The 25,477-nt window shown below is 37.0% G+C and overlaps 2 protein-coding genes across 4 annotated transcripts in view; one reads left to right on the forward strand and one right to left on the reverse strand.

Moving 5' to 3' along the window:
• The first annotated feature begins 2,476 nt into the window (after positions 1-2,476).
• LOC306884757 (DNA replication complex GINS protein PSF1-like) lies at positions 2,477-5,095 on the forward strand. Its single transcript, XM_079440941.1, has 7 exons — positions 2,477-2,666; positions 2,763-2,827; positions 3,409-3,507; positions 3,596-3,686; positions 3,785-3,901; positions 4,458-4,532; positions 4,647-5,095. The coding sequence occupies exons 1-7, from the start codon at positions 2,592-2,594 to the stop codon at positions 4,713-4,715; spliced, it is 591 nt and encodes a 196-aa protein (XP_079297067.1). The 5' UTR covers positions 2,477-2,591; the 3' UTR covers positions 4,716-5,095.
• The window catches only part of LOC306884285 (ninein-like protein), a 47,055-nt gene continuing 26,005 nt past the window's right edge, over positions 4,428-25,477 (reverse strand). For 2 of the 3 annotated variants that reach the window (XM_079440025.1, XM_079440026.1), the window contains exons 6-27: positions 23,982-24,172; positions 23,661-23,816; positions 21,605-21,772; positions 21,292-21,428; positions 19,912-20,052; positions 19,642-19,816; positions 18,652-18,762; positions 18,466-18,555; positions 17,456-17,603; positions 17,235-17,303; positions 17,029-17,150; positions 16,516-16,874; positions 13,103-13,207; positions 12,951-13,017; positions 10,936-11,220; positions 10,743-10,856; positions 10,521-10,667; positions 10,295-10,429; positions 9,682-9,795; positions 9,390-9,599; positions 9,112-9,225; positions 4,428-5,683 (exon numbers count right to left, since the gene is read on the reverse strand). In XM_079440025.1, coding sequence (XP_079296151.1) covers positions 5,492-5,683; positions 9,112-9,225; positions 9,390-9,599; positions 9,682-9,795; positions 10,295-10,429; positions 10,521-10,667; positions 10,743-10,856; positions 10,936-11,220; positions 12,951-13,017; positions 13,103-13,207; positions 16,516-16,874; positions 17,029-17,150; positions 17,235-17,303; positions 17,456-17,603; positions 18,466-18,555; positions 18,652-18,762; positions 19,642-19,816; positions 19,912-20,052; positions 21,292-21,428; positions 21,605-21,772; positions 23,661-23,816; positions 23,982-24,172 — 3,350 coding nt within the window. In that variant the 3' untranslated portion in view covers positions 4,428-5,491. Of the gene's footprint in view, positions 5,684-9,111; positions 9,226-9,389; positions 9,600-9,681; positions 9,796-10,294; positions 10,430-10,520; positions 10,668-10,742; positions 10,857-10,935; positions 11,221-12,950; positions 13,018-13,102; positions 13,208-13,701; positions 15,325-16,515; positions 16,875-17,028; positions 17,151-17,234; positions 17,304-17,455; positions 17,604-18,465; positions 18,556-18,651; positions 18,763-19,641; positions 19,817-19,911; positions 20,053-21,291; positions 21,429-21,604; positions 21,773-23,660; positions 23,817-23,981; positions 24,173-25,477 lie in introns of all 3 variants that reach the window. The other variant, XM_079440024.1, reaches the window with a different exon arrangement.

The raw sequence follows: 25,477 nt of genomic DNA on the forward strand, positions 1-25,477 counted from the left end.
TTATCTTAGAATTTTGACTTTTTATATCACACTTTATGTCATAACTGGTTTTATGCTATAATTTATGCTATAATTATATGTTATAATTTTGACCTTTTAATCTCATAAATATGATGTTTAAGCATTTTGACTTTATCTCGTACTGATGACTTTTTAATGTGGTAATTGTTTTTATGTCATCATTTCAGCTTTTTGTCATAATTGATTTTTATCTCAAAAATGTGATTTTTATGTCACTTTCTACTTCTCATAATGACTTAGTATGTCAATTTCATAATTATGACTTAGGTATCATTGTTAACTTTGCCATAATTATGACTTTTATGTCATAATTGATTTTTTTTTATCACAAGTATGACTTAGTGTCTCAATTTATCTCACAAACTTGACTTCTTGTAATAATTGAATATTTTATGTCAGAATTGGTTTTTACGCTATAATTTTGACATTTTATCTCAAAATTATGATCATTTTTGTCTTTTATCTCAATTTACTATTTGTCATAATTTAGTCTTTTATGTCAGAACTGGTTTTATACCGTAATATTGATAGTTTATCTCATAATTATGTTTTTAAATCATTTTCATTTCAATTATGACGTAGTAACTCATAATGGTGACTTGTTCAAAATAATGACTTTTTTATGTGGTAATTGTTTTTATGTCACCATTTCAACTACATGCCTTATAATTATGACAGTGGTACTAGTCATTTTATTTGATAATTTGTCATAATTTCAGCTTTTTCTCATAATAGTTTTTATGTCATAATTTTGACTTTTGTCTCATTAATATGACACAACTTTCATATTAATTTCATATTAATTTCAACTTCTTGAAGTTTTAGAATTATCAGAATTATTCAGAATTACTCAGAATTATTACTTAGTATCTCACAGTATTGACTTTTTATGTCATAATTATTATTTACAACTGCATTTATTAATGTGGCAAAATAGGCTTTCATACATGAGAGATAAAGTAGACATATTAGAGATGGGTGCATAATAAACCCATTGTAATTGGTTTGAATTTTACTCATTTAGTCTAGAAGATCCATTCAGGCTCTGTCAGGCTGAATTGAAAGCAGCTTTTCAACAGAGTCTGGGGCATTCAGTGACATTCAAAGACTTTCCCCAAACGCCAACATTGCTTTGTCTGTGTTTTTGTTGTCTTTGCTAAAAGTAGTCTGCCAGAGCCAGACGTTTGATTTGCAGCATTAGGTCGAGAACACTTTGTGGCTTATTTGGTCAATAACTGCCAGCTTAGACAGAAAGAGGCCAACCACAGTTTATTTTGTTTTATGTGTGAGGTGGGTTTATTTGAAATTATTCAGTCATCCTCTACTCACCCTCATGTCATTTCAAACCTCTATGACTTATTTTCTTCTGTAGAACAAAAAATAAGATTCAATGAAACATTTAATGAACATCCAGCTGGGTGAACTTTGATGACTGCCATGATTTTACAGCGCAACTGCTTAAATACTGAGTTTTCATTCATTCAAAACCATCTGAGCACTTGGAAGATGATTACTTGGTTGATGCTGACACTTGAAGTCACAATATGTTACCTTTTTTAACCTTTAAGATTTGTAAAACTTCAATTAGTATCATTGCTGACTGATTGTTCATAAGTTCAAATAAACTGTATGATCAAATATGTATTACTAATAATAGTAATAATAACATCCAAACTATTACCTGAATGCAGGCGATACATTACATTGGCCTGATTGTTCATTGTGCATGTTGTCACATTTAAAAGTTTCCGACATACATCTGATGAATCCTTGAGAGATGACTTTTGATCTGACATTAATTATTCTGGAGACTGTAATGTTATACTGAAGCACAACCGATAGCAACTCTGGATATGAAAAGAGCAGTGCAAAGCTAAGCATCACGCAAACTGTTTATATTTATAATTAGCTGCTTTTGACTTGTTCAAAGCTAAAGTTATTACATAGTTCCCATTAAGGATGTTATTTTATATTGGGGACCTACAAGGCATAGTTAGCCCTTTACTGCCAATGTTTGTTGCCACCAAAGTCTTCAGTTTTTCACCACTAGATGGCAGCATGCATTTGATTACTCACATTTAATTGTTACTAAATTATAACAAGAATCTGTACAAAATATCAGACAGCCCTCCAAAATAGTACCTTAAAATATTTAACATAAACTAATATTTCTTTTTTAGGGTATTGACTGGGATTAGGTCACAAGCAGTATTCAGAGAATGGCTGTGCTTTCAGGGTCCGATTTCTGCTGTGCATATTTATAAACACAGTTATGCATATTTAGATGTCGTGTTTTCATTAACGACACTGGTCGAGTAATTATGTGAATCGTTTTTTTGTAAGATGCTACGCGTTGAAAAGGAAAATAATCACTGAACCGGTTCTTTGACAAATGAACTGTTCAAAAGAACCGATTCCCGGAAATGAGTCAAAATGTCCTTTTTGACGCTCACGTGATCACAACAAAAAATTTCCCGCGAAAACTGTCTGAGCGAGTACATTGGAAATTTAGCTAGCTAAGACGTTATCCCAAAATATATCGATATATTTCAGTTACAAACAAATTTATAATGTTTTGCGAGAAAGCTGTCGAGATTATTAAAGAACTTCATAGGATGGGCGACGGTCAGCTGCCCGCCTTTAATGTAAGTACAGCGCTATAGTGTATAGTATAGCTTCAGCAGCTAGCAATAATTGTCAATAACAAACTCAAGTCGTACCTTGTCTTGGTTTTTCCGCAGGAAGACGGTATTCGCCAAGTCCTGGAGGAAATGAAGGCTCTTTACGAGCAGAATCAGAGTGATGTGTAAGTTACTGAGACTTGTCTGCATGTGCAGTGTTGTTATTGACCACTAAAACCATTAGAAATTGTTTTCTATAATTGAAATAACGTTGGAATAAAATAAATATTAGATATAGATTTAAGTGGAAATTAAAAAATGTTCTCTTTGCTAGTACTAAAATTACTGCAACTAAATAAAATTTAAATTTAAAAGAAAATTGTGGAAATAAAAATTAATGAAAGCTAATAAAAAATAATTAATATTAATAAACTAGTGCTGTCAAATGATTAATCGCGATCAATCGCATCCAAAATAAGTTTTTGTTTACATAGTATATGTATGTGTTTATTTATTATGTATATATATTTACATGTATATATAAATATATTTAATATATAAACATATATTTTTTAAATATATACATGCATGTGTTTGTATTTATATATACATAATAAATATACACAGTACATGCTCATATATTATGTAAACAAAAACTTTTATTTAGGATGCGATTAATCGTTTGACACCACTATAATGGCATGCTGTGATTTAGCTTATAAAGCCATTATAGTCATTATAAAACTGTTATGTTTTGTATTTGCAGGAATGAGGCAAAGACAGAGGGAAAGAGCGAGCTGATACCAACCATCAAGTTCCGGCACAGCTGCCTGCTGAGAAACCAGCGCTGCATCGCCGCTTACCTGTGTGTGGTTCTCTGGGTCCTTCTGTTATCCGTCATCAAGTGCACTCTTGACAGGTGTGATCAAACCCATCTCTCTTTCTCTCCACAGGTATGATCGCCTCCTGCGGATCCGTGCTCTCAGATGGGAGTATGGCAGTGTACTGCCCACAACCATTCGGTTTCATATGTGTGCTGAAGAGGTGGGCCTGCTTTTCTCCTGTGTAGTGTTAATGCAGTGTATGTCACATGTCTCTGTCTGGTCTGTGACTGACGTGTAATTTAATTGCTTATAAATCAGATGGAGTGGTTCAATCAGTACAAAAAGTCTTTGGCAACCTATATGAGGTCAATAGGGGGAGAGGAAGGTTTGGACATAACACAGGATATGAAGCCCCCTAAGAGTTTATACATCGAGGTGAGTGCAGTGTTATTTTAGTAGAAATGGGATAATTTTTTAAAGTACATTTTATTTTTATATTTTCCACTTTAATTTAAAATGTTCTGTAATTTTTGTGTTTTATTATATTAATATTACATTAAATGTCTTTCTAAAATTAATTTTAGTTAAGTACGTCAAGAAATGTTGCCTTGGAAATTGATTTAAATTGATGTTTATTTTATTTCAAGTGACATATGTTTTTATTATGGTTTTAACTATAATATAACCTTGTATGAGTGGTCACAGAAATATAGGCTCTCTGCAAATAATAGGAATTTGAAAGAAATGGGTCAGTGCATTTTAATGCACTTGCTCTTGTCGGTCAGTTAGAATCATAAAATACATTTAGCTGAATGTCACAAACACTCTGGCTCGTATTTCACCACAAAATTATTTTTAAAAATGTAGAAAATAAAGGCAATTTTTTGAACTTGAAGAATTGTTCCTTTTTACCTACTATTGAATTCTCATTGCTGTAATATGAAAAACATAGATATGTATTGTCAGCACTGATCATTTATTTCCCATTCAGGTGCGCTGTCTTAAAGACCATGGAGAATTTGAAATAGATGATGGCACGGTCATTCTGTTGAAGAAAAATAGCCAGGTAATTATATTCATAAGAGCTAGTTTAAATCTGCTTACAAGAACTGCTCTCTCTCTCTATATATATCTGTCTAGATATATTGATTAACACATTTCACCCTTTCTTTCTGCACAGCACTTTTTACCCAGATGGAAATGTGAGCAGCTTATTCGGCAGGGTGTATTAGAGCATGTCATCTCCTAACAACAAGCAGCTGTATTGTGGATACTTTCCTTCGTGTTCATTTAGATATTACAACTTTAAATCAGAGTGAATTATCTAATCCGAAAGCTACACATGTACACAGGTAAAACTTTACTTGGTCACATTCTTTACAGTGGTACATGATGCATTTACAACAGCTGTGTCACACTTTCATCTCCCAACAGTTAGCCAGCTCTTTTAAACGAGGTGTACATCATAAGAGACATCTGCAACACTTACAATAACTTATATCAAAGTGGACATTAGTGTATCATGATTGACAATTGTGCAATTACAAGAGAGTATTTGTATCAAAACTGTACATTGTGTGAATACTGTGCTTTTGGTTATTGCACCACAATGGGCATTAAAACTGCAGTAAAAAGAAAGTCTTTTTTTTTTTTACTAGCAAATATTGAAGTCAGCAGATTTACAAGAACGCCTGCGGTTTGTACCCTACATCACAGTGAACAATTGAAGGAATGTGTAATGCTCTGTCCTCATCGAATGATCAAATCTCGTACTACAAAAGCCTTGTTCATTGGTATTCGTTTGCCTCTGAAGAGACCATTGAACTTAACCCTTCTTTCTCTTTACACTCTTGAAAACAGTGTGATTTAATACAATATGCTGTTACAGTAACTAAGACTTTGTATTATCTGTGCTTTCATTTTAACACTAGGACACGTTTTGCACCAAAAGACCAAAGTGCACTAGCGGGTGGAACTTGACAGTCCAGTACAACAAATAAAGGCTGATAATGGAGTGAAACAAGTCTAAGCTGTGAGGGATGCTGGGGCAATTTTACGAAGCAGTTTATTAAGTGCGATCACTTTCTCCTCCAAAAGAAAAGATTTCTTCTCTGCACTCTTCTGCCTCTGCTCTGTCACCTGAAGAGCCTTCATGAGCTGAGAGTTTTCCACATACAGGTCCTTCAGCAGCAGATCCGACTTGGCATTTTTGGTCAGCTATGGGGTGAAAAATTTAAATTGTCACCATATAAAATATCTTCAGCATACTAAACTCTTACCATTTCTGAAGTTCTTAGTATGTATATTGCAGTATGGATGACATGCTCAGTTCACCTACATTTAACCAAACTGTGCATAAATGGGGAAGTCGTGGCCTAATGGTTAGAGAGTCGGACTCGTAATCCAAAGGTTGCGGGTTCGAGTCTCGGGTCGGCAGTGATTGTAGGTGGGGGGAGTGAATGTCCAGCGCTCTCTCCACCCTCAATACCACGACTGAGGTGCCCTTGAGCAAGGCACCGAACCCCCAACTGCTCCCCGGGCGCCGCAGCATAAATGGCTGCCCACTGCTCCGGGTGTGTGTTCACGGTGTGTGTGTGTGTGTTCACTGCTGTGTGTGTGCACGTTGGATGGGTTAAATGCAGAGCACGAATTCCGAGTACTTGGCAGTATGTCACCTCACTTCAGTAAATGCACTGTATCCCACAATGTCAAGTGTTTGACTTATTTCCGGTGTGTACTTTCATTAGTTACAGGGCTGCCAAAAGTTCACATTTATATTCAATTAAACATTCAAATTAAAAAGATAGTTCACCTAAAAATAGCGGTGTTTACAATTTCCTTACTTAAGAGAACAACTGCACACTCACTTAAGCATGTTTATTAACCAACGTTTCGGCTAGTAGCCTTTTTCAAGGTATGAAAAATGCTACTAGACAAAGTTGGTTAATAAACATGCTTAAGTGAGTGTGCAGTTGTTCTCCTCTTAACTGATTCACATTTTTGTCCTTCAACTTGCACCTCATCAGGTGTGCGTTTGCTTTGCCTCATTTGTTCTACAATTTCCTCACTCCCAGGCTATTCAAAATGTAGATGAGTTTGTTCATCAGAACAGATTTGGAGAAATATAGCTTTATATCACTTGCTCATCAATGGATCCTCTGCAATGAATGGGTGCCGTCAGAATGAGTCCAAACAGCTGATAAAAACATCACAATAATCCACAAGTAATCCACAAAACTCCAGTCCATCTGTTAATGTCTTGTGAAGTGAAAAGCGGCATGTTTGTAAGAAACAAATCCATCAAGACATTTTTAACTTGCGACTAAAATACAAGTTGTCAAGACATAATATTGCATTTTCCAGTGAAGAAAGTTTTGTTTCAATCAGTAGAGAAATATGCACAGATTAAACACCATTTACAAGAAAAGAAAATTAATAACATTTATTATGGCAGTGGATTTTGATGTGAGAGGACAACAGGGGATGGACTTTTTCACTGGAGGGAAAATTGTTGAAATTTTAAGTACCTTGATGGATTTGTTTCTTACAAATACACAGCTTTTCACTTCACTATCTGTTAATTAATGGACAGGAGTCGTATGGATTACTTGTGGATTATTGTGATTTTATCAGCTTCTTTGGACTCTCATTCTGACGGCACCCATTCACTCCAGAGGATCCATTGATGAGAAAGTGATGCAATGCTACTTTTCTCCAAATCTGTTCTGATGTAGAAACATAATTATCTACATTTTGGATGGCCTGAGGGTGAATAACTGTTCAACAAATTTTTATTTTTGGGTAAACTATTCTTTAACCATATACAGTGGGTACGGAAAGTATTCAGACCCCCTTAAATTGTTCACTCTTTGTTATATTGCAGCCATTTGCTAAAATCATTTAAGTTAATTTTTTTTCCTCAATGTACACACAGCACCCCATATTGACAGAAAAACAGAATTGTTGAAATTTTTGCAGATTTAGTAAAAAAGAAAAACTGAAATATCACATGGTCCTAAGTATTCAGACCCTTTGCTCAGTATTTAGTAGAAGCACCCTTTTGATCTAATACAGCCATGAGTCTTTTTGGGAAAGATGCAACAAGTTTTTCACACCTTGATTTGGGGATCCTCTGCCTTTCCTCCTTGCAGATCATCTCCAGTTCTGTCAGGTTGGATGGTAAACGTTGGTGGACAGCCATTTTTAGGTCTCTCCGGAGATGCTCAATTAAGTTTAAGTCAGGGCTCTGGCTGGGCCATTCAAGAACAGTCACGGAGTTGTTGTGAAGTCACTCCTTCGTTATTTTAGCTGTGTGCTTGGGGTCATTGTCTTGTTGGAAGGTAAACCTTCGGCCTAGTCTGAGGTCCTGAGCACTCTGGAGAAGGTTTTCGTCCAGGATATCCCTCAACTTGGCCGTATTCATCTTTCCCTCGATTGCAACCAGTCGTCCTGTCCCTGCAGCTGAAAAACAGCCCCACAGCATGATGCTGCCACCACCATGCTTCACTATTGGGACTGTATTGGACAGGTGATGAGCAGTGCCTTGTTTTCTCCACACATACCGCTTAGAATTAAGGCCAAGAAGTTCTATCTTGGTCTCATCAGACCAGAGAATCTTCAGGTGTTTTTTAGCAAACTCCATGCGGGCTTTCATGTGTCTTGCACTGAGGAGAGGCTTCCGTCGGGCCACTCTGCCATAAAGCCCCGACTGGTAGAGGGCTGCAGTGATGGTTGACTTTCTACAACTTTCTCCCATCTCCCGACTGCATCTCTGGAGCTCAGCCACAGTGATCTTTGGGTTCTTCTTTACCTCTCTCACCAAGGCTTCTCCCCCGATAGCTCAGTTTGGCCGGACGGCCAGCTCTAAGAAGGGTTCTGGTCGTCCCAAATGTCATCCATTTAAGGATTATGGATGCCACTGTACTCTTAGGAACCTTAAGTGCAGCAGAAATTTTTTTGTAACCTTGGCCAGATCTGTGCCTTGCCACAATTCTGTCTCTGAGCTCTTCAGGCAGTTCCTTTGACCTCAAGATTCTCATTTGCTCTGACATGCACTGTGAGCTGTAAGGTCTTATATAGACAGGTTTGTGGCTTTCCTAATCAAGTCCAGTCAGTATAATCAAACACAACTGGACTCAAATGAAGGTGTAGAACCATCTCAAGGATGATCCGAAGAAATGGACAGCACCTGAGTTAAATATATGAGTGTCACAGCAAAGGGTCTGAATACTTAGGACCATGTGATATTTCAGTTTTTCTTTTTTACTAAATCTGCAAAAATGTCAACAATTCTGTTTTTCTGTCAATATGGGGTGCTGTGTGTACATTAATGAGGACAAAAATGAACTTAAATGATTTTAGCAAATGGCTGCAATATAACAGAGTGAAAAATTTAAGGGGGTCTGAATACTTTCTGTACCCACTGTATATTTAGATGATATACAGTATGTGGGTTTATGTCGTGTGAAATGTTTACTTATTGCAATATTTTACATATTGCATGCCAACTAATGTTTCACATACTAAAAACTAGAAAAAAAAAAAAAAAATTGTAAACATTATGCAGTATTTAGCAAGATAGTTTTTAGTTTAGAAAATATCCATATTTTCTAAACATGGTTTTAATGCCGATAGTTTCTAGTTACCTGTTCTTTTAGCTGGTTGACCTTCTCCTGCAGCATGAGACGGGTGTTTTTCAGCTTGGCCTCAACCTCATCCATACGCTCCTGCATACTTGCCATCAATTTCTCGTATTGCTCCTGTTGTTTGATTGAATAGTTTATTAATAAAAATATATACTTGAAATATGAGATCAAGGGTGAAAAAAAAATGTAAATGATTCAATGCAAATATGTATAATAAGCACTCGCATGTTCACTCCCTGTTTGACTGCCTTAAGATTTTGAATGTGATGCTGATGTACCTGCTGAAGTCCCATCTGAACACTGGCCTGTTTGGCCTGAGAGCGAAGCAGATCCTCTAAATCCTGCGTCCTGCGCTGTCGCTCTACCAGTTGAGTTTGCAGATGAGCCAAGTGCTCCCGGGTTCCAGAACCCACCTGATCCCTTAGTTCCTGCACCTCACGTGCATGCTGGGCCTGGACCAGCAACAGAGCGCTATCTGCCCTTAATGCCTAAATCACAACATCAAACACATAAAAGTGAGAGCAGAAACATTCATAAGGAATTCTCAAACAGAGTAAATGATCGCCAAACCTGTTCGTCTGCCTCATGTTTTGCGGTCTCCAGCTCTGCCTGTTTGTTCCTCAAAGTGAGGCACTCATGTGTCAGTCTCTGAAGTTCCAGCTCCTGAGTCTGCAGCTGAGCCACCTAGAAATATAATCCAGCATATCAGAAAGATTTTTGAAGGATCATGTGACACTGAAGACTGGAGTAATGATGCTGAATATTCAGCTTTGCATCACAGGTAAAAGTAACATTTTAAAATGTATTCAAATATTAATTTTAAATTAATATTTCACAATATTACTTTTTTTTTTTTACTGTATTCATAATTAAATAAATGCATGCTTGGTGAGTATATGAGACTTCAAATACACTGAAATTCCCTGTAGTGAATACAGAAGAACATTCCTGCAACTAAAAGAATGGCGCTATCAACTGCAAGGTCATGGGTTCGATTCCCTGTGAATGCATGAACTGATCTATACATTGAATGCACTTAAAGTAATTTTGGATAAAAGTCTCATGCATAAATGTAAATGCATTCCAAATAGTTCACCAGAAATAAAACGGAGCAGCTATGCACAATTGCTTATAATTGCATATTGGGAAAAATCCACTGCAAAAGCAATTTGTTGTTCCTGACCTTATTATGAAATTCCTCATTCTGTAGTCGTAAACTCTTGCACTCCTTCTGCAGGACACTGACTGCAGTCTCCTCCTGAAGCCTCTGGGTCTGATGTAACTGCAAGTTACGTATGCTCTCCTCAAGCTCCTGGACCTTGTGTTTTACAACAAAACTTACAAGTTATTTTTTATTATTACCGAATGACTGCAAGTACGTATAAAGATCCATAAATATCTTTGTTGACCTTTTCCTGAGACTGCTGCAGCATCTTCTGATGTGTGGCTGACTCCTGGACGTGAACATCTTTTTCTTCCCACATAGTCAAGATCTGGGAGTTGAGCTGCTCTATCTGGGCTTCTGTTTTGCGAAGAGATTCCTGAAGATTTATCAGCTGCAACAAACACAAAGCATGTTTCAGCATAAACATGTTGGAAATATACTCTGAGAAAAAGCCTCAACATCTCACCCTCTGGTCTCTGTCTGCCGTTTCTTTCAGCAAACGCTCCTTATCTTGCTCTAGTGCTTGGTTTTTCAGAGTTTGACTATTCAATGCAGACTCAACCGCCGTCAAATGCTGGAGCTGAAGAAAACAGCAGTTTTAGCGATTCCTGCCAACTTTGAAATAATGTGCTAAAATATCCTACAAAAGAAATCCATACTGTCTCCTTGGTGGTTTTAAGCTCCCTCTCTAGAAGTTCCTTCTCTTTCTGCCACTGTTCCTGCAGCTTTAGTGTGTCGCTCTTCTGCTGTTGAAGGGTTTCCTGCAGCTGTTTGTAGGATGCAGCTGCCTCATCGTTCTCCTGACACACCTGTGCAAGCCTGTCAGTCAGCATCTGCACTGCTCTCTGATCAGTAGACAGCCGGGAACTCAGTTCAGCATTCTCATTGCTAAGCTGCAGGTTTCTTGCACTGAAGTCAAGCACCTCCTCTCGAAATTTGGAATTCTATGTTGAAGAAATAAAACAATTCTTAGGAGCAACAACTAATCGTTTGCAACCATTTTGTTTTCATAATGTGACATAATGGGATATTTAACAAGAGAACAACAAAAAAAAAAAAATGAATTGGAACAAAAACTTTTCTTTGGAATAATGTGCACTCTACTGAATACAACCCGAATTCCAGAAATGTTGGGACGTTTTCTAAATTTGAATAAAATGAAAACTAAAAGAATTTCAAGTCAAATGAGCCAATATTTTATTCACAATAGAACATAGATAACATAACAAATGCTTAAACGGATACATTTGACAATTTTATGCACAAAATGAGCTAATTTCAAATTTGATGCCTGCTACAGGTCTCAAAATAGTTGGGACAGGGGCATGTTTACCATGGTGTAGCATCTCTTCTTTTCAAAACAGTTTGAAGACATCTGGGCATCGAGGTTATGAGTTTCTGGAGTTTTGGTGTTGGAATTTGGTCCCATTCTTGCCTGATATAGGTTTCCAGCTGCTGTGGTCATCTTTGACGTATTTTTCGTTTAATGATGCACCAAATGTTCTCTATAGGTGAAAGATCTGGACTGCAGGCAGGCCAATTCAGCATCCGGACTCTTCTACTACGAAGGCATGCTGTTGTAATAGCTGCATTATGTGGTTTTGCATTGTCCTGCTGAAATACACAAGGCCTTCCCTGAAATAGACGTCGTCTGGAGGGGAGCATATGTTGCTCTAAAACCTTTATATACCTTTCATAGTGCCTTCCAAAACATGCAAGCTACCCATACCACCTGCCATCAGAGATGCTGGCTTTTGAACTGAATGCTGATAACACGCTGGAAGGTCTCCCTCCTCTTTAGCCCGGAGGACACCGTGTCCGTGATTTCCAACAAGATTGTAAAATTCTGACCATAGAACACTTTTCCACTTTGAAACAGTCCATTTTAAATGAGCCTTGGCCCACAAGAAATTAAGGCGCTTCTGGACCATGTTCACATATGGCTTCCTTTTTGCACGATAGAGCTTTAGTTGGCATCTGCAGATGGCACGGTGGATTGTGTTTACTGACAGTGGTTTCTGGAAGTATTCCTGGGCCCATTTAAGTAATGTCAGTGACAGAATTATGCCGATGAGTGATGCAGTGCCGTCTGAGGGCCCGAAGACCACGGGCATCCAACAAATGTCTTCGGCCTTGTCCCTTACGCACAGAGATTTCTCCAGTTTCTCTGAATCTTTTGATGATGTTATGCACTGTAGATTATGAGATTTGAAAAACCTTTGCAATTTGATGTTGAGGAACATTGTTTTTAAAGTATTCCACAATCTTTTTACGCACTCTTTCACAGATTGGAAAGCCTCTACACATCTTTATTTCTGAGAGAATCTGCCTCTCCAAGACATCCCTTTTATAGCTAATCATGTTACAGACCTGAAGTCAGTTAACTTAATTAGTTGCTAGATGTTCTCTCAGCTGAATCTTTTAAAAATTAGCAAAATTTGTAAAACTGTAAACTTTCTCAGTTTAAACATTTGTTATGTTCACCATGTTCTATTGTGAATAAAATATTGGCTCGTGATTTGAAAGTCTTTTAGTTTTCATTTTATTCAAATTTTTAAAAAACATCCCAACATTTCCAGAAATCAGGTTGTATTTTAGAATAGGACCAGAAATTAATATTAAGAATAGGGGCTGAATTTAAGATCCATGCTATCAATATATTTCAAGAACTTGCCTCTTCCTGTAGCTTCTCTTCTTTTCTGTTTTTCATATATTCTCTTTCCATTTCCTCAAGTTTCCTCCTAAATATAATGAAGCAAAATTTGTTTTTGCTAAATAAGATGGCAAAATAAAGAGTGGATAGTTGACAATCAATGATTTCTTTACCTCTTTTTGTTGAGTTCCTCCTCCAGCGACTTGACATTCTGCTGTAGGACAGCAAGCCTGTCTTTCAGTGCACTGTTTTCAGAGGTGACCTCATCAAGTTGAGCCCTAGAATTGGAAACCAAAATATAGAGATCAGCTCTCCATAACAATCTTACCCGCCTCCGCACTTTTAGGTAGCTTAGTACAGAAAACAATACCATTTCAAGAACGATTACTATTATTTTGGAGCTAGATTTTCAAAAACAAAAGAAAGTTAAGGCGGCAAACACGAAAATGTAATGCTATTAAGTCAATTAAAAGGATGCAAAGACACACTTTCAATCAGAATACATACAGTAACTTATTAATAGTGAGATTGCATGCATGTCAGTGACATCAACATTATTCAGTTAGTGAGATGCAGCATGAGGCCTGAACAATCAAAGCGCATGTCTACGGTTAATGAAATCTCATGGTGTGAAACATTCTTGGACAAACATGAAAGTAGTGGACAGTCAACTCTTGGCATCCATACGGCAGAAACGGCAATTGGATCAATGCAGCAATGGTTAGTCTTGGTTCTGTTTCAACGGTCATCTACCAGCTGGAGAACCACAAACCTGTGGGGATTGGCCATCTCTTGTTCTAAAGCCATGAAAAGTCCCTCCATTTCCAGAAGCTGTTCTTTCATATGGCTCTTCTCGCTTTCAAAGGCCTCCTCCATCTGCTGAAGCTCTGTTTGAGAGTCCATCAGCGATTGCTGTAGTTGGTTGGCAGTATTATCGGTGTCCTCCCTCAGAGAGCACAGCTCTTGCTCCTTGTCCTCCAACTGGCTGGTCAAAAGTTGAACCTGACCAGAGAGATGAGTGACGTTCTTAAACAGGTTCATCTTCAGCTGAACCTCGTTCCAGAGCAAGTCCATCTCTTTGGCTTTGGCTTCAAGCTGATGATTGAGTACCAGCATTTGATTGTCTTTGTTTCGCAGTTCCAGTACAAGTTTATCTGCGTTCCCTTTGAGTTTAGTAGACTCAGCCTCCATTTCGACAATCTGAGATGAAAGCTGGTCAACAAGTTGCCGGTAGCTAGAGTTCTCTTGTTCAAGATGTCTCGTCTCTTCTTGCTCTGAGTTCAGACGGGCTTGGAGTTGTTCAACTTTAACCTGCTCCACACAAAGAGAGCCTTGAAGTTTTTGTTCCATCACATGCGTTTGATCCCACTCCTCAGAGAGACTGTTGACCTGTGTTTGTAGCCGTTTGAGAATCTCGCATTGACCCCTGAGCTCTTCTAGGAGTCGATCCCGCTCCATCTCCACAGCATTTAGCTCAGAAGCCTGTCTTGTAAAATCATCATCTCTGGTTTTCAGTGCCTCTTGCGTTTTGGCCAAGTTTTCTTGAAGCTCCACAAGTTCTTTCTCTTGTTCTCTCAGCTGCATTTGCTGCTCACCAAACGCAGTAGACAGATGACTACTGCTTCCATGCATCATTTTGATCTCCTTCTGCCAGGTATCAGATTTGGTCTTCCAGCTCTCCAGCTCTTTAGTCAATTGAGAAACTCTGTCAAGAAGCTCCTGTTCTTTCTCTTTTTCTTTTACAAGTTTCTCTTTTAGATCTTGAATACTTCTGTCTGTTTCTTTCTGTAGTAGCTCCTTTTGCTTCAGAAGCTCTTGCTTCCTTTCTCGCTCAGTTTTAAGCTTTTGCTCTAGCTGAGAGAGCTTATTGCAAACCTTCTGTTCTTTCTCATTTCTGATTTCCATTTCTTTCTCTTTGGCATGGAGTTCTGTAGTCAAATGCTGAATGAGGGCATCTTGAGCTTTCATGGAAACTGTGTTGTCTTCCAGCTGAACACACATCTCTTCCAGCTTATCTTCTAGCGGTTTTTGTAGTACGAGCAGCTCCTCCTCAGCTCTGGATGCGAGCTCAATCTGAGCTTCCATGAACTGGATGTGTTCTCCTAGCTTCCTGACCTCCTCCTGGTGTTCCTCCTCTAGTTTCTTCCTTTCCTGTGCCACCCTGCTGCAGATCTGAGCCTGCTCTTCACTCCAGCGCTCGGTGCTGAGGAGACGCTCCCGGCGCGTCTCCTGTTCCAACTCCTGAACTCTTGACTCCCATGTACCAACTTCTCTGCGATGTTGCTCGGATTGCTCCTGCAGACGGCTGCACTCGAGGTGCAGCTGGTGAAGGAGGCTACGCTGAACCTCGCTGTGTTGTGCCTTCATGTGCAATAACTGCTGTTCTGCTTTCTCCCTGGGACACAGCAACATGCTAATATGTCTAAATTCACGGAAATGTCATGGATACCAAGGGAACAATCTACTTTCTCTTTACAGGCATGTTGGTTAAGAGGTTGAACTTATAGTTTAAACACAACTGCATGTTACTTTTATTTGAAAATGCATCTAAAATAAATTATACTGTATTTTCTGGAAAACAAGTCATTTTTTTATCATCTGAAATATACAAGTGACAGTTCAATTAAAATGTTAAATTTCAGTTTTGCTTTAAATTTGTTTAGTCTCACCATTTATAATCAATGTTAATTATAATGATTGCCACCGTAAATTTAGTTTAATGCTTACATTTTTCATTCCTTTTTTTTTTCTGAATACTGTTAAGTTTAAAGGATTTGTTGTGGAGTCAGGGGAACTAGAGTACACGTTTATATTGTTTTTAATGTTTGTAAATGTTTTGTTTTAGTATTTTACATTATTTCTGAATGTAGTAATAAAATGTGACTAATACAACGATGTGTCATTTGTGGCTTTTTTTCTCTCAACAATGCAGTTTTAACCTAGTGTGATTTACAGTCAGCTTCAACTTACTTTCTGAAAAATAGGATAAATGGGTCAATCTCACCAAGCCTATAAAAACCTTCATATCATTTTAGGACCACTGCAATTTTTTCCATCATGCATTTAAATTTTTTCATTATTTTTACAACATACATTACAATTAAATATATATATTTTTTTTTACAACAATTCAGCACATTTCACCTGAATTCTCATTCCTATAATGCATTCTTATGTTTTTAATACGAGCGGTCTTTAAATTCTCATTGTTTTCAATGGTGATTCTCATTAAATTCATCATACTGTATCATGTATCACTTTGTTTTTTAATTAAATATTCAATTACACCCATTACAACAAATACTACCTACTATAATGTACAAACACCTTTACACTCAAAATAATATATAAAATAAAATTGAATAAATAAATATTTAAATAAAATGAAATATTTTTGCATTACTGAAATGAGAATTATTATAATGTATTTTTTTAGAGACAAATATGACCTGAACATATTTGACAGGTTTATAGTGAGAGGGAATAATATACTGGCATCTCTTTTCTTTTTCTAATATGTAAGACTAATGTCTACAATGGATGAGCTGCACCTAATCCTTTATCAGACTGTTTGAGTGACACTTACCTAACAAGCAGCACTTCCTGGTCCATCTTGAGCTTGAGTTCTGCCTCTAGCTGATCTTTCTCTGAGGTGAGACGCAGCACGATGTTACTGATCTCACGAGCGTAGTTCTGCTCTAGCTCTGCCTGTTCCCGTTGAATTCTCCGTTCTTGCTCTGGACCCCAGGCTCCCCCTGAAGTCTCACCCCTCAGCTCTGCTTCCAACCGCTCAACAGCCTGACGCATTTTCTCTGACCGCTCCTCTGCCTGAGCCTTCAGGTCCTCCAACTCACTGATCTCCATCTTAAAGCTCTGCGAGATGTCTTTTCGCTCAACCTCCATATTCTGCCGCATCAGCTCCATACTGCGCTCGTAGAAATTCACCTGTTGAATTCAAGGTTTTATTTGGTACCTGGTAATATTGTACGTCTAGGAGAATTTGCACATCTTAGCTTGTTTGAATCTAAATTTAATCTAATTTAATTTGCAAAGGTTACTTGTAACAAGCCTATTTCATGTTTCCATACTATGTCTGTACCTTAGTCTCCAGTTGGATCTTCAAGTCCTGGACCTCTCGCTCATATTTCTCTTTCATCTGCTCCATGGCCAGTTCTGTCTCGATGCTCACAGGGGGAGCCAAACTCTCCAAGGAACCTAAAACTGAATAGACACACCAAACCAAACCATGACATGTGTTTGGATATTCCATAGGGATAGGATCACTTTGTTTTTATAATCCCTTACCATTCTTGTCAGTGACTTGGAGCTTTTTTCTAACCTGAGGCGATGTACCTTTCTTCATTTCTGGATCATCTGCAGAACAAAACAGATAGGATGAGCTATTCATTCAACAGTTTACTATAAAGCTATATAAATGTAGGTACAGCGTGAAATATGTGTAAGATCTAGAAAGGTAAACTTGATGGATAATTTAATTTCTAATTCAAAATGTGTGTCAAATTCACCAGAATCTGATTCAGTGGTTAATGCTCTTCGGCTTGACCAGTCATGACCAGACAGGCTGCTCCTGGATCGTCTGACTCTCCTTCCTGAGCCCTGAGATTTCAACAACTCCAGCTCCGAGTGTAACTCGTCATTCCTGTCCTGCAACTCCTGTATTTAGTGGGGAGGAGACACAGAGTCATTTACACAAGTAAAAGTATTTAATACTTTTTATATATAAAAAAAAAATATATATATATATATATATATATTATATATATATATATATATATATATATATATATATAAAAAAATATAAAGGCAAGACACCCCTGATGAATAGGGTAAAAAAAACATTTTTTTGTAATTCAAGTTTCCTGAAATGCCGTGTTATGCAAAAGAGGCATTATATAATTAAATATTCACTAATTTTCATACATTTACAGAACGAACAGAAACCTGAACATTTGATTTCAGTTTGTTGTCACATTCATCAGAATATAAATTGGAATAAAACGGTGAAGTTAGACATTTCTGACTCAATGCATGAGGGGGGAAAAATACATTAAGTCTTTGCCTTTAAGTATATGTATTGTAATTGATAGTGCAATAAAACAAAACAAAACACTTAAGGGTATTTTAAATGTCCCCCCCCCCCACCCCAAATGAAATGCCAACTAGCCCACAATTCTCAAATTTGACCAGTGCATGTACAAAATAAGTAGTGTCTTACCTTGAATAAGGAGCATCATAGGCAAAGTCCCTACCTTGTTGCTAAAGTGTTCTTTATTAGCATTACTTGGCATAGGCGGTTACTTACTGGCTCAAGTCAAAAGAGCAAAGCTAATGGCACAATTGTGCAACTCCTCTAAAAGTTGCACAATTAAAGCTGTCATTTAAAGCACCACGAATTACAGGATAGCTAGCATAATGGCCAAACAAGGACACTTAAATGCAATGCACAATGACAGGGCTGACTTCACTATTCACTCCACACAAAATATCCACCAAACATACACAGGCACGCTCATACCCTGCACTGCTGCTCATACTCCTTAAAGATCTCGGAGAAGTGCTCTTCTTGATTCAGCAGTCCTGTGCCATTTGGATCAAGGCCACCATACTGTTCAGTAAAACAAGCATAGATCAATTTTCATTATTGTTCTTGTTCAATAAAGGATATGATTTACAGCAATTTAACAACATATAGACATCTCACCTTGTCCTGCAGCAGATGATCTAGATCCTTCTGTAGTTTAGAGATGGTGCTGTCAGCTTCAGACAGCTTCTCCTTCAGGACGCTGACCTCCTCCTCCAAACGACTGTTCTCCTGTAACACACAGCTAGAGTTATTTAACCTGACACCACACTGACACGCTTAAAGAAACATACACCTCTAACCATGACAGATCACCTCATGCTCTGTAGCTAAGAGCAGGATCATCATAAAACGTAAGTCAGTGTGATTGCAAGGGAAGGAGGCATGGTAAGGAAATTGTAATACAATACAAACATTCCATAGATACAGTTATGGTTTAATTAAACTATTCCGACTACAAAATTGTGGGATGCATGTGTAATATGTATATGATTCTTTGTAAACATTTTTTATTCTTGTTTTTAAAAACATCTTTATGAAAAATAAGTTTAACAAATTTAAAGTTAATATTTAAGTGTACAATAATTATTCATTTTATTGAAGCAATGTTGTGTGTTTGTTCTTACTTTACAGTGAGTTTACCACAGTAAACCCCTTAACCATTAACAATGGTAAAATCAATGTAAAACATGGCCTCAAGTGGTGTACTGCTAAAAAAAAAAAAAAAGTCTGGAAACAGCAATATAATAAACCGCACTAATGTTAAATAATTACTTGTATTAATATTAATAATTGAGAAACAATTAACCTATGAAGCAACAGTTTATTAGTGTAACTGTAGGCTATTTATTATTGCCAGCAAACAAAAAAAAAGTGGCACTTTAAAATACAATAATTTAAGTTAAAACCTACTCAGTGTTATCAATGTTGAAAACAGTTGCAGCTTAATATTTAATAGACACTGTGATATTTTTTCAGAATTCTCTGATCAATTAAGTAAAAAAAAAAAAACCAAAAAACTGACCCCAATCTTTTAAACATGAGTGTATTTTAAGTGCAAAGACCAAACAGGAGAATATTGATAATAATAATAATAATGTCAGTGGTTACCTTAGCAGCAGTACAAATGTCCTCCTGAAGGCTAACGTCCTGAGCCCTGAACAGTTCTAGCTCCTCCTGGAGTCTCTTGTGCTCCTTCTCTACCTGCTCTAGAAGCAACTCACTTTCATACTCTGATTCGCACCTCAGTGCCGTAAGCTTATCCCGGAAATCCTGCTCCAGACCCCTGCATCAAAGAAACAACATGGACAGTGACACTGCAGTGCACTTGCATGTGTCTTCATCAGATGTGATTGCATGACTAGAGGAGAGCAGCCATACTTGATTTTCGACTCATTGAGAGACTCCATGGTCGCATGGCGATCATCCACCTCTCTGACCAGTTGTAGGTTGCGGCGGTCAGCCAGTTCCAGGTCTGCCTTGACTTTGTCCCTTTCCTGACAGGCCTGGTCTGCCACGACTCTATAGAGTTGGAACACAAAACCACCACCGCATGAGAATCTCATTCATTCTGATGCACATTTTGTCACAAGTAACTCCTTAACCATGCAAAGGCAATAATCGAACAAAGTAAAGCCACCTTGCAGTTGTTTAATGACCAAGAACACATGAAGAATACTGCTGGACACCGTAACATTACATGTCCTCCAGGTGGAGACAAAAACCAAACAGCACAGAAATGCAGGGGAAGAGGCATTTTTCCCATGATTTTAAAGATATAAAATTATAAAATGTATCTTTAAGTTATAAAATATTAAAATAGTAATACATGATGTGATGTAGTTATTTTAATTAAAGTGTTTAACAAAGCAGAAACAATAGTAATACGAAAAGGTAAAATTGTCCTGAAAATAATGTCACAAATCAATGCAACATGATTTGAAATGTGAAATTTGGAATTAGTAGGAATGGTAATATAGTATTATATTACATATATATGCTTTTGATACAATTCTGTAATGCTCACCAAGGTTACATTTATTTGTTTAAAAATACAGCAAAAAGCAATATTGTGAAATATTACAATTTGAAATGTGTTTTCTATTGTAATATTAAAACAATTAATTTAATAATTACTCCAGTCTTCAGTGCAACATGACACTTCAGAAATGATTCTAATATGTTGATCTGCTGCCCAAGAAACATTTTTATTACCACCAATGTTGAAAACCATTTTTAATATTATTTATTTATTTACAATAGTATTGTAAAAAATATGCTACAATACTATTTAATAGTTAGTAAAAAAAAAAAATTAAATGAATACTTTTATTCAGCATGGACACATTACGTAAATTAATCAAAAGTGACTAATAATAACATTTATAATGCTACAAAAGAGTTCGGTTTCAAATAAATGGTCAAACATGCAAAAAAGGTGCGCACATGCCACAAACCCAAATAGGGCTCAGGTGCGGGACAACTAAAGCAAAAAACAAACAATGTCCGCACACTGATATAACTGCTCCATAAAATAAAAAACTGAACATATTAGAATGTATATTAGAATGATTTCTGAAGGATCGTGTGACACTGAAGACTGTAACAATGATGCTGAAATTTCAGCTTTGCATCACATGAATAAAACACATTTTAAAATACTGTATATTAAAAGAAAAGTTACTCTAAATTGTAACACTTCACAATATTATTGGACATTTCGTCACAGGTTTTGTGAATAAATACGTGAAAGAGACTCACTGCAAGTAGTTTATCTCATTCTTGTAGGTGACCAGAGCAGCCTGATGGATGCCATTCCCACTGACCAGCAACTCATTGTCCAGAGCCAGAGTGAGTTCAGCCAGACATAGACGCTCCTCCGGAGAGAAGTCCAGAGTCTGTATCCAGGTTCAGAATAAAGAAAAAACAATTCATGCAATAGTTCACAGAAAGAAAGAAAAAAAAAAAAGTCATTTTTAATCCACTTTATGCAAACATTATTTAAACATTAAATACAGCATATTATAGATTTTCAGTGTTTAATTAGTGCAAATAACATCCAATAATGTCTTACCTGTAGAATATCCCTGCTGTTGTGGATGCCCTCCTCCGTCCAGAGGGCGATGACTTTGTCTGGGCTTGTGCATCCTGATCCATCATCCAGCCGGGTCAGCAGCCTCTGACCCACCGTAGCCGACAGTAAAGAAGGGGAGGTGGAGCGCACCACTCGCTCCTCAAGGGCCTGAGAGAGCAGAAGGAACGACATGAGGAAAAAAAAAGACAAAACAATCAGACAAAGTTCAATATCTAACTGCGAGGAAAACCGCTGAAAAACTGAGCTCTCACAGTCCCACCACACAATGCACAATGCTGTCCTTGACATGCCAGAGCTAGAGCCTCAATCATGAACAAAATTATTGCACTGACCACCAACAAACGTCCTTCTGGTGTCGTAACCCTTAAGCTGGCTTAGCCTCAATTTAGCTCCAGCAACCGCCAAATATTCATGCAATTCCGCATTTGTTATCAAACACTGAAGCTGTTTTTCGCTTTAAATTTCGCTTTTTAAATCCTAAATTTTATTAACCAGCAAATCAGAAACTGTGCCCAGCTTGAGTTCAGATGCTGTTTTAATTATTTTGGCTGGTTGTGCTTTCAGTAAAATCACCTCAGAAATGTCATCGCTAAAGGAACCCAAACTGTCTTTGCCTTCCCATGCAAAAACATCACATGCCGGTATGAGGCCCGTTGTGCAATACATCTCCTCAGCATTGACTTCAGGTTTGGCCACTGCACAGGAATACATTAGTTGTGCTTTGCTAGGAACAAGAGAGCAAAAAGGAGGCTCCACCTTCCCAATTAAGTTAATTGGTTCCAGCCACTGCAGCCCTCAGTTACTTGGCTTGATGTTGGAGTTCTGAAATGAATCCTTTTTGACAGTCAGGCAATCATTTAACTGTATCTCATGTCTGTCTGCTGTGAAATGACATAAAAACATTGGGAGATGCTTTGGTTGTTTATTCTTTCAGCAATTTTCTCTTTGAATCAGGTGAGAGGAGAAGTGGCAGATAAAGATTTCTCTATTATATCTGTTACATGAAACTGCCAATCTGGCATGCATAAAAAAATTAAGCATTCCATGCAAAACATCATGATCAAATGCTAATCACTGTGGCAGATATTCTTTTTCAGCTGCACACCAGAAACCACATGCACATACATTAGTGTTTTTTTGGTCATATTTTCTACATATGTACACACTACTGGTTTGGAATATTTATGATTGTTTAAAGAAGACTTAAGTTTACCAAAAGTGCATTTATTTAATCAAAAATAATTTATTTTAAAATGTAATTTATTCCTGTGAATGTAAAGCTGAATTTTCAGCATCATTACTCCAGTCTTCAGTGTCAAATGATCCTCAAATGACAAGCTTTAGTACTCAAGAAAAATGTCTTATTAATGATGAAAACAATTGTGCTGCTTAATAATTTAGTGCACTGATAATTAGAACCATTATTAATAAGCATCAAATCAGCATATTAGAATAATTTCTGAAGGATCATGGGACACAGAAGACTGGAGTAACGATGCTGAAAATTCAGCTTTACATTCACAGGAATACATTACATTGATTTTATAAAATTTTATGCTATAATATAAACAAATAGTAGTTATTTTAAGTTGTAATAATATTTAACAATATTAGTGTTTTACTGTATTTTTGATCAAATAAATGCAGCCTCAGTGAACATAAGAGACTTCTTTTAAAACAAAAAAAAAAACTACTTATTTCAAACAGGTATGTATATATTTGTATATAATGCTTTGCCAATATTTTTGTAAACAACAATGCCAATACTTTTGGCTAGTACAAGTACTTTCAAACTGAACTGAACTGTCAAAATAATAAATAAGCACAGTATATTATGTGCAACATAAAGCCTTTAATTAACAATTATATAATTGCATCGTTCAAACATTCCCTTCATTTGCAGAGAAAACCACACAGTCACACTCTTGCACACTGGTGTCAGCTTTTTCTGCAGATTGTTTGGCAAAGCTCTGTTTATTTTTGTCTACAATCTGCTTTAACTACAACATCACCATGACCTTGATCTGATCCTGACCTTTGAGATGGAGCGCTGTGGTTTGGGCCGGGCAGGGGTGGAGGTAGAGATGGGAGCAGCGTGATCGTGTTGTGTGAACAGCCCGCTCTGGAACTCACTCAGACTGACTCTCCCATCCTGATCCTTGTCTAGTTTCCTGAAGAGAGCATCTAACTCCTTTGCATAAACAAAAACACATGGATAACAGTGTTTTGTGCACTGAATAGTGAAGGAAAGTAACTCTGTTAAGAGGAATCAGTAGCAAACAAGAAGCACAGAATGTCCTAACTTGGTTAATATGATTACTAATCCCACTCCGTACAGAATGTTACATGACCGTACCCCAGACTGTAAGTCCTTGAGACCGATGTGGTCACAGACAAGTGACAGCTCCTCGCGGTTTAGTGATCCTCCGGCTCCGACCCCCAGCTCCTGCCATACTGCCCTCACCTGCCCGTCTGTCACTTCCTGCCGAGGGTCAGATGAGCGCTGAGGACTTCCTGTGCCATCTTGATTCCAGAGTTTCAACTGGCCTTGAATATATGTAAAGCAGAAAGAAATATAGCTGCGAGCAGCGATGACGGGCCCAAGCCGTCAGCATACGCCACCCCGGTGGCATCGATAAAACGGTGCCCAGCGAGCACAAGCATCACAGTAACCCTCTGGCAGTTTGGTTTTAAGGGATACGGCAATTAAAGGGTTAATCCAAACCATCAACTCTGTGAAACACACACACACAGAACAACATATAAAACTTTAAATTCTGTGAAAATATATTTTTCATTGGTAGTTGATGTTAGTTAATGCATTTACTAATGCTAACAAATGAGAAATTATTATAGTTACCAAAGGTTTTAATGATTTATAAGCATTTTTTAATGATTTATTTTTCCATTAACTAAAATGAATAATTTTTTCTAACACAAATGAATAAAGTAAAAAATATATTGTTAATATTTAATGTTATTTGTGAATTAACCAATGTTAAAAAACAACATTATTTAACTGTTGTTAATTTACATCATTAATAAATATATACCATTTAATGTTGAAATCAATGTTTTAATGTTTAAAATCAATTCCAAAATGTGTTAATATATTAAATTTTAAAGTTTTATCTTTTGAACATGACTATTTTTCTAATATTAAAAATATTTTGTTCATTGTTAGTTCATTGTAAGTTCATACTATCAATGAAGAATTAACATGCTTTAAAAAATATATTTTTCATTGTTAGTTCATGTTAATTAATGCATTCCCTACTGTTAACAAATGAGACTCAATTATAAAGTGTTATCAAAACCTTTAATGCTTTAAGCATTTTTTAAGGATTTTATTGAGAAGTTTAAACAGACTCTCTCTCTCTCTCTCTCTCTCTCTCTCTCTCTCTCTCTTTCTCTCTCTCTCTCTCTCTCTCTCTCTCTCTCTCCCCCTCCACACTCACTGAACTCACACAGTCAGTCACTCACCCAGTCACCTACCGCACACATTAGAAGCACAGTGACAGGATATCTCTGATAAGTTTTAAAATTTTCTTCTCGCCATAGTGTACTGTAAATTCATGGAATTAATCACATATCCTCAGACTGTCCTGTTCTGTGTTTGGTGTGAATTTGTGGTTTCTGCTTGGAGGTGTATGAATTTGTTTACAGCCCGTTTTGAAAAAAAAAAACATAAAAAAAAAAAAGCCGACTTCCTGTTGGTCGTAGCTAATGTCTGTAAATTAGAAAGTTGTCCGGCTTAATGTGAACAATTTATGTACCAAGTTTGGTGTCTGTAGCTATCATTATATATATATATATAATCATTAATAATTATATTCCATTTAATGTTGATCA

This window comes from Barbus barbus, assembly GCF_936440315.1.
Source record: "Barbus barbus genome assembly, chromosome: 18".
NCBI lineage: Eukaryota > Metazoa > Chordata > Actinopteri > Cypriniformes > Cyprinidae > Barbus > Barbus barbus.

Excerpts from the sequence above, each read along its gene's own strand:
- LOC306884757 (XM_079440941.1), top strand. The coding sequence starts at position 2,592 with ATGTTTTGCGAGAAAGCTGTCGAGATTATTAAAGAACTTCATAGGATG. Across the intron at positions 2,667-2,762 it reads GTCAGCTGCCCGCCTTTAAT|GAAGACGGTATTCGCCAAGT; the intron begins GTAAGTACAGCG and ends GTTTTTCCGCAG. Across the intron at positions 2,828-3,408 it reads GAGCAGAATCAGAGTGATGT|GAATGAGGCAAAGACAGAGG; the intron begins GTAAGTTACTGA and ends TTGTATTTGCAG.